Source organism: Myxocyprinus asiaticus, chromosome 5 (assembly GCF_019703515.2).
Source record: "Myxocyprinus asiaticus isolate MX2 ecotype Aquarium Trade chromosome 5, UBuf_Myxa_2, whole genome shotgun sequence".
Classification (NCBI taxonomy): domain Eukaryota; kingdom Metazoa; phylum Chordata; class Actinopteri; order Cypriniformes; family Catostomidae; genus Myxocyprinus; species Myxocyprinus asiaticus.
In genome coordinates, this window is record NC_059348.1 from 2573605 (window position 1) to 2582617 (window position 9013).

Consider the following 9013-nt stretch of genomic DNA (forward strand, 5'->3'; position numbering starts at 1 on the left):
AAAACAAACTCCAGCCAATAGGCAGAATAAACACAAAGAATGTGTAGATTCATCCACATAACTGTCCCAAAGGTGTGTTATTCCACAAAACAAACTCCATCCGCTAGGCAGAACCATAAAACGAAACAAAAAAAGGCGCTCAGTTTCCTCGTACAGTTAAACGAATGTTCGGTGAGCCAGCCCATTCGGCTGCTACATGAGTGCAACAAATTACCTAATCACTCCAATGTCTTGCAAGAAATACTCCACAAAACAAACTCCAGCCAATTGGAGGCATAAGCACAAAGAACGTGCAGATTCATCCACAAAACAGTCCCGAAGGAGCATTACTCCACAAAACAAACTCCAGCCGCTAGGCGGAACCAACACAAAAAGGTGCTCAGTTTCCTCGAACAGTCAAGTGAATGTTCAGTGAGATTCAGCTACAATGTGAGTACCACAAAATAACTTTTAATAGTGTTAAAACTAGCAAAGTGCGCAGAGCTCGCCATTCACACGTCCGAACCTCGCATGGCGTCAAGTGACTCCCATTAATTCATATTTTACTTAAAAGGGCAACACAGTCACAACTTAGTTACTTTCAATGATCTCATGTGAATCATAAAATGAGGCAGAAAGCATATTGTTTTTTCTCTATAATAAATTCTAATTATTGAGAAAATAATAATATTATATCAGTTATGAAAATAAATATATAATTGTCTTTTCTCTATAAAAACATAGTTATTTTTCTAACTGTCATTTCGATGTTTTGATATGTTGACACTACTTAAGGAATTACTCTCACTGTAACATTTATATAGCAAAATTGTGAAGAAATATCGAAGCTAGAGTCCTTCTTTCTATTGATGTATAGGGTGTGATGATTAAAATAAGGATTGTATAGCAATTACATGCATTACATGAAAACTATATCAATCAGCGATAGTACCAGGCCGTCGCCGATCATTGTGTGACCCCAACACCAGATGTTGTTCTTTTGACTGGAAACTTAGATGCACACAGAACAGGATTAAAATAAAGTTGATCTGTTGAACTGTAGGCTGATTATAAGCCTAACATATCTCAATATAGAGAAACACTTGGTGCATTCATAGATCATCTGGTTAGGCTGCAATTTGTAATGAGTGAGTGAGTGAGCGTTTTAGATTATATATTATAAAAATTAAATAACAGAACTTTTGTAAATATTGTCCTACATTTTTATAATAGCTATTGGGTAAACAAGTGAATACAATAAAACCACATTAGCATTCAAGCAAGGGTAAACTATTAAGTGGACATAAAGTAATGAAGAGGCAAATGAAGGTAGATTTTAACTAAAAGGTTGAACTGTGTTCTAAGTACAAATAAGGGTCATTTTCATAAAAAATATCAGGGCCTACTTAAGGAAAATGTATGACAATCAGAAAATATATAGATTTATTTATTTATTTATTTATGGAACTTCCCTCTGATGAAGTCTTGGCATTAAAACAATTTTTACTCTAGAACACTAAAATCTTCAGGCATATTTAAAAAACAAACAAATCCAAAACAAGAGTTATGGCATCACATACACCTTCTGTAATACAATATTCTGTGTCAAAGAACTGTGAGGTTGCAGATAGAGATGCTACACTTGTTTTTCAAATGCTGTGTTCCTGGTTTTCTCTGGATAAGTTTCACACCCGGTCTGTTCCTGGTTGTCCAGCTGCACGGGGTGGCGGGTAGGATTTTCCAGTGGCTTCACTTCCACAGTTACAGCAGAGCATACTGCCACCAATGACTGCAAGAGCAGACGCTCCCCACCCCACATACAGAGCCTTGCCAAACTCATACCTGTGAACACAATAATGGACATTTAATCTCAATGATCACTGAACAGGATACAATAACAGGATTGTCATGTTGTGAGATGGTGTCATTTAAAGCAAAAAGCCATGAGGGGCTGTGTATTCCAGTGATTTTACCAAGGTAAAGGTGTGTTGCTAGCAAAAACACAAAGCAAATAGTGGCAAAATTAGCCCGATCTCATGAAAATGATGATCATCTTATGTGGTTCAAGACACATCTTCCTGCAGTTTTAAGGTAAAATGTCCACTGTGTGGCACTAAAAGCAAGTTAAATGTTCTCTGAAACAGAAGAGGTTTTTAAGGTTAATGCTCTATGGAGCTGTAAATCAATAAAACCGACCTCCCTACCCTAAACCTAAACCTAACCGATAGTTTCATACAAAGCAAATGTGAGATGAAAAACAATTGCTGAAGCAACCATGTCATTTTGTGGTGCTTCTATGACACTTTCGGCTCTCGTTTTGTCTCTCATGCTCTTCAGGACTCTGACTCGTCCTACCATTTTACTCTTGATTTGTGTGTAAGTGGAAAAAAAATCCATTGTTGTTGAAGCACCTCCAGTGTTCATTTCACCAGGAAACTGCACTAATAAGCGCAACGAGTCACTTATCATTGTACAAAATTTTTGTTACAGTTCACCCTTATGCCTCTCATAAATACACATATGACTTTCTTCTGCAGAACATAAAGATATTTTGAAGGAAAGATTTTGTCCAGAGTCAATGGGGTCCAGAACTTTCAAGCTCCAAAAAGGACATAAAGGCAGCATAAAGGTAATCCATACGACTTGAGATGTCCATGTCTCCTGGATTAATACAATCAATTTTGGGTGAGAGACAGACCAAAATGGAACTCCTTTTTCACTGTAAATCCTGACGTCTGCACTTTGAAGCTTGATTACACTAATCATTATTAGTGTAATCAATAATTATTATTATTATTATTATTATTATTATTATAGATTACATGCTGCATCATTGGCCTACACTAAACAATGATTCATTCATTGTTGACTCTGAATGCTCACCTTGCATTTGTTGCAGTAAATGGATCGAAGAACTTCTGTCTTATGTTCTCCCCATACCAGCTTGTGGCAGCAAGAGCACAAACACTTGTAAAAATAAAAAGAAGCCTCATATGAGATATATAATGATGGGTAACAATATTAAACATGATGCTGAAAAGCTAAATTTGAGATACTTAAAATGCTTAAGTTTCATAGCGTTGTTCACCAGTTTATAGACTCATGAGCTTTGTGGCTTTTGGCCCATGTCTGTTAGCTTTAAAGCCATCTATATGCTAGTTCCAAACATACAGTAAGTTCGGGAGGTACCTTAATGCACTCAAGGACAATATGAACCAGTGAACTCATTAAATTATCTCTTTGCAGATTTACACACACAAAATATACTGTCTTTCTTTCTATCCCAGGAAATAATGTTGATGACTCAGTTTGCACAATACAGATTTTTGTCCAATCACATGCTCTTTAGAACAAGAATGTCCCTCCCCTGCAACTGACTAGTAAGTAGCAAATCATGGTTCAAGGCTGTGACATAAACTAAAGTCTAAAAAAGGGATGAGCCCCTCAATATGTCCCGCCCAAACATTCAATGAAAAATTTGTCAACACAGGAAAGAAAACTGTGCTTGTCAAGCCATTTAATGGGGCCTTTAACTGACCTTAAATTTATTTATATTGAAAGTTAGTGCTAGTGAAGTATCTGAGATATTTAAATACAATGTGTTTAATGTATTAATAAATGTAAATGAATAGCAACATATCTGCAATGATGAAGAGAATGCCTCCAGCCAGGGCCACTTTATTCTTCTGTTCTTTGTCATCTGCCAGGCAGGTGGTGCATTTCATGCCAACAGCAGCAACCATCAGAGCAACCCCACAGAGAAAGACTGCAGTGATCATGAGACCTCGTGCCCCCTGAACTTCCCCTGAGAGCAGAAACCAGAGAAAACTTTCATACCTATTTATTTTATTTTTTATTTTTTTATCATGCTTGAACAGCACATTGTTCATTCTGGAAATAAAAAGTTTTAGGATTTTGAAACATTTAAAGCAAAGCAAAAGGTATGATGTAAAATAAAAAGAAAATGTAAGATTCTTAACTTTCTAGGTCACTAATCAAATTTCCTTGCAAGCTGATGTGTGTAATTTTTTTTATGTTAGACTACAATACTTTCTCTTATCCCAGCTTAATGGTAGTTTGATTTTTCCGAAATGTGTAAATACTGTTGCACTGTGGTGCTATGAAACATTACTCTGTTTGTTTGAGCATCTGACTAGCCCAACACAGCAATATTGGCTCAGCCTATGGTGGGAGTTTGGGGTGAGAATTTCTGTTTGTGTCAGACCTGGGAGTATTTGGGAAAGCTGTTTGAAAACTTAAATTCCTTGATAACGAATGTTCCAACCATCGGAGCAATTCAAGCTTGATGTACCACCTTTATGCAGTAGAGGGCAGTCAGCACAACTAAAGCTGAACAGGCAATATGCCTTGTCAAATCAATGAGCAGGCAGCACAGCCTTCCACAGATGACGCATTAGACTGTCTGCAGGATTTGAAAAATGTCAAATACGTTTAATTTTAACACAGTATCCACAGCTCTTATGACTAGAGACACTGATAAGATTGCCAGCTTTCTCACACCACAATGGAACAACCCCCGCACCCACACCCCTAAAAATCATTTGCATTGACGTGCCATTGTAAGGGGACGTTCACACCGAACACGTCCTTGTGCTAAAACAAAGATAGACGCAGCGCAGAACTCAGGTGTCTCGATATACCTTTTTAACAGTTGAAGTAAACTTGACAAGCTGTCTAAAACAGTTGCTCTTCTACTGTTTTCATGCACTCAAATACTGTAGTTTTGACCAAATTCTCCTGTTTTTAATGGAAAAAAGATGAGCACTTATTGTCATTGATTTTACTTGATCTTTCCCCGGCCACTTCGGTCAAGTGTAGCGTCCACATAAAGCAACAACAAAGTGAGACACTCCAAAAGCGTCTGTCTGATGCATGAGCACATAGACCAACAATTACTGGGAATAATACATATGCCTAAAAATGTATTTTTTTTTTGTTTGTTTTTTTTTTTTTTTTTTGGTAATTTAGTAATTTGATTTAATGTAATGCGTTGTTCTGGTAAAAAAAAAAAAAAAAAAAAAAAATATATATATATATATATATATATATATATATATATATATATATATATATATATATATATATATATTTTTATTATTTTTGTCTAATAATTTATTTAACTGATCAAACCCAGAGAATGCTGCCGACATGTTTCAAAAGTAAGCTATAAAAATAATTTAATTGAGTCTTAGGCTAATGTTAGTGTTCCAATAAAGCACATTGTAGCTTTTCTCCTAGTATTGTGTATTTTATTTTCATTTAATACATCTTCTGCATGGAAGGTTGTGATATTTAAAAGCATACTGAAATAATTTTATAGTGGAGAGGTAGTTAGATGCTAATTTTTCCATGGACAGAACACAGAGCGGGGTTTCTCTAATCCAGGAGCACGGAGAGGGCAAGGAGTGGGAAATGGACAACCTGGAGTGGAGCTGAAGCGGAGTGATCAAAGAATGCTTTGAGCATGAAGGGGAAATTGTTGCCACTCCACTCCACTCACATAATCCTCACACACAACAGAGGTTCTTGGCCAGCACAAGTTCAACAGCACTTGCAGAACACAAATGAGAGCAGACTTTTATACTAAACACCATGGGGTGATCAGTATCACTCGTCAGAACAGACTGCCGTCCATAACGGAGCAAACATGTTTGTTGGCAGCAGTTCTGTTACTCGCACTTCAAACATGCAACTGCTGTTGGTTAGATGCAAATATTCCATCACGTCTTCTCTGTACGTCTGATCATGGATAACACAACAGCTTGTTCAAAAGAGAAAACAATGATGAAAACCAAAAACTCATGTCAACTCTCATTTTGCTTTCCTTTACATTGTGCGAAAATTACTGGGATTTAGGTATCAGGGTTTACCAGCATTATGTCATCATGATAGCGGTTAAAATACCGGATAACTTTACACAGACAAGGTTAGTGAGTGAATTGATTACACGCTTTTTTTTTTTTTATTAATTAATTAATTAATTTTTAATCCTCTTTTCTCCCAATTTGGAGAGAAAACTTGCTTGTTTTGATTATTGGGGGGGGCTTACCTCTCCCCCATCCCCCCGGAATCTACACCCCTGTGAAAATGTGCCTGGCAGAACGCATTATTTGTATTTTTTTTAAGAGGGATGTGTCTATGTTGTTTTCTGTGGTAATGAAATTTATGCCACAAACATTGTCAATAGAGCCTAACTTGAATGAAACCTGAAAGTTTCCTTGTAAGAATAAATATCTATGAATGTATAAATTCCAGTTCTGGTTTTGGTGGCAATGTCTGCTCTGTTCTTACTTCATTCTCAAAAGTTTGAATGAAATCTACAAATCTTTGATTTGCAAACAGTTCTATTGTCTTCACTCTTGACACGTTTGCACTTTTGTCCCCTTATTGATATAAAGCAAAGTGTCCAGCATCAAACATCAAAATATTTGTCTATATTTTGTAAATAATTTTGTCTCCAGTCATATTCTTATGTTCAGTGTTGTGTGTGGTGGAAGTGAGTGGGCTGTTGTGCTTGACCCCCCTCCTGTCCTCCCCCTTCCCACTCACTATCCTCCCACTTTTCCCAATTCATGACCAATTTTTTCTTGGTTTTTGTCTAAATTCTTTACTTGTCTGTTGCCATTAGGTTCATTTATAATATTTATTAAGCCTATTATATTTATCATTATTTTAACTATTCTAAATTACCTTTGGGGGCCTTTCTCAGTATGTATGCAATTAATTGCTCATCATAATCAGCCCATCAAAAATGTCTCAAACTTAAATTAAAATACCTCTCCAATGACTTAAAACTTATCAATATACTGTAAAAGTAATTCATGAAAATAATTATGGAATACCTATTTGTTCTAATTTATCATTGTAGTTCATTCTTCATTTCAAATCTTCATTTCATCAAGAACCATGTAATAAATATTTTAATGGAATAGTTTAACTGATAAATATTATAACACAAATGTATTTATTACTTTAAAACACATTTGTATTTAAATTCAGTTCCATTGCATTCTTTTTTGTTGTTGTTGTTGTTCTTTTTTCACCTTATCCCATTCTTTTATTTTCTCCCCTCATTTATTTATTAATTCTTATAAATGTTCTATACTGTCTGTCTTTTTCTGTTATATATGCTGTTATGCTAACAATTATGCCAGTAAAGGTTTGCTGACTGACTGTGGAAATGTACCGAGGTATGGAAATAGCTACATTAAATTAATAAATCTGAAGGATGGAAATTGTGCATTTTTTTTTTTTCATCTTCATATTTTATGCACAAACCTTTATTTTGGCTGGCAGTTGTATTTAAATAATTTCTAAAGAAAACATTCAAAAGTTTTTTGAAGTCATCATATGACACATCTGCTCAAGAATTCAAGGCTGAACCTGAATTCCAACATGTCCAACATGTCTGAACATGAGCTATCTAAAGTGGTCAAACATCAGGAGGGGTTTTAAGGATTTTTTCAATTCACAGTTCATGATTCATGCCAACAAATAATACTCTAATTAAAGAGAAAAATGAACATACCTGGTAGCTGTAGTAAGGAGTCATAGATTTTACACTGGAGCTGCCCAGTGCTCTGTGCCACACAGGACTGCCAGAGCCCCTCATACATTGCCTGGGCTGTGATAATATTATCTCCAGCATAAGAAGACATCTTCCACTCTGCCATGGCTGTAGAAGCGATTAAACCAATAAATCCCAAGAAAGCCAAAGTGTAGCCGAGTAGTTGGAGCCCTGCATTGGCCATTGCTTAAAGAATTCAGAATAAACTCTTCAGGAAAGGAATGATAAAGTCTGTGAAACACAAAATGAGCTGTGATACTTCTCTTTATGCCACTGACAGATGAATGAGTGTTCTGGAGCATCTTTAGGGCAAGTAAACTCCCACACCTGAAAGACTGAAAGACAGATGTGAAAAACATTTGTGCGGCCGCGCCTCCTAGTGGTCAAGTTTTTTTTTAACATTTTTTTTATTTGCAAACATGTCAAATATACCGTACAACAAACAAGTCCCCAAAACATTACGACAAACATCTCAACTAAGCTGAGCAGACATCAACAAGAGAGAGAGAGAGAGAGAGAGAGAGAGAGAGAGAGAGAGAGAGAGAGAGAACATTCTTTTTGTAAATTAAAGTGAGGTAATTCCAGGTCTTTCTAATTATTTAAAGATTTAGTGGCATTCTTCTTCTTCATACAGTTAAAGTCAGAAGTTAACATGCACTTAGGTTGAAGTCATTAAAACACATTTTTTAACCACTCCACAGATTTAATATTAGCAAACTATAGTTTTGACAAGTTGTTTAGGACATCTACTTTGGCATGACACAAGTAATTTTTCCAACAATTGTTTAAAGACAAATTGTTTCACTTTTAATTGACTTTATCACAATTCCAGTGGGTCAGAAGTTTACATACACTAAGTTAGCTGTGCCTTTAAGCAGCTTGGAAAACTTCAGGAAATGATGTCAAGCCTTTAGACAATTAGACAATTAGCTTCTGATAGGAGGTGTAATGAATTGGAGGTGTACCTGTGGACGTATTTTAAGGCTTACCTTCAAACTCAGTGCCTCTTTGCTTGACATCATGGGAAATTCTAAAGAAATCAGCCAAGACCTGCAAGTCTGGTTCATCCTTGGGAGCAATTTCCAAATGCCTGAAGGTACCACGTTCATCTGTACAAACAATAGTATGCGAGTATAAACACCATGGGACCACGCAGCCATCATACCGCTCAGGAAGGAGACGCATTCTGTCTCCTAGAGATGAACATAGATTGGTGCAAAAAGTGTAAATCAAACCCAGAATAACAGCAAAGGACCTTGTGAAGATGCTGGAGGATACAGGTAAACAAGTATCTATATCCACAGTAAAATGAGTCCTATATCAACATAACCTGAAAAAGCTGCTCAGCAAGGAAGAAGCCACTGCTCCAAAACCACCACAAAAAAGCCAGACTACAGTTTGCAAGTGCACATAGGGACAAAGATCTTACCTTTTGGAGAAACGTCT

General features: G+C 36.3%; 1 protein-coding gene across 1 annotated transcript; it reads right to left on the bottom strand.

Moving 5' to 3' along the window:
• Positions 1 to 1247: 1247 nt before the first annotated feature.
• Positions 1248 to 7864, bottom strand: cldn1 (claudin 1). The gene is made up of 4 exons (XM_051698005.1): positions 7529 to 7864; positions 3620 to 3784; positions 2863 to 2947; positions 1248 to 1821 (listed from the first exon to the last, which is right to left on the bottom strand). Exons 1-4 carry the CDS (start codon positions 7749 to 7751, stop codon positions 1665 to 1667), a joined length of 630 nt encoding a protein of 209 aa, XP_051553965.1. The 5' UTR covers positions 7752 to 7864; the 3' UTR covers positions 1248 to 1664.
• Between the last annotated feature and the right edge of the window lie 1149 nt (positions 7865 to 9013).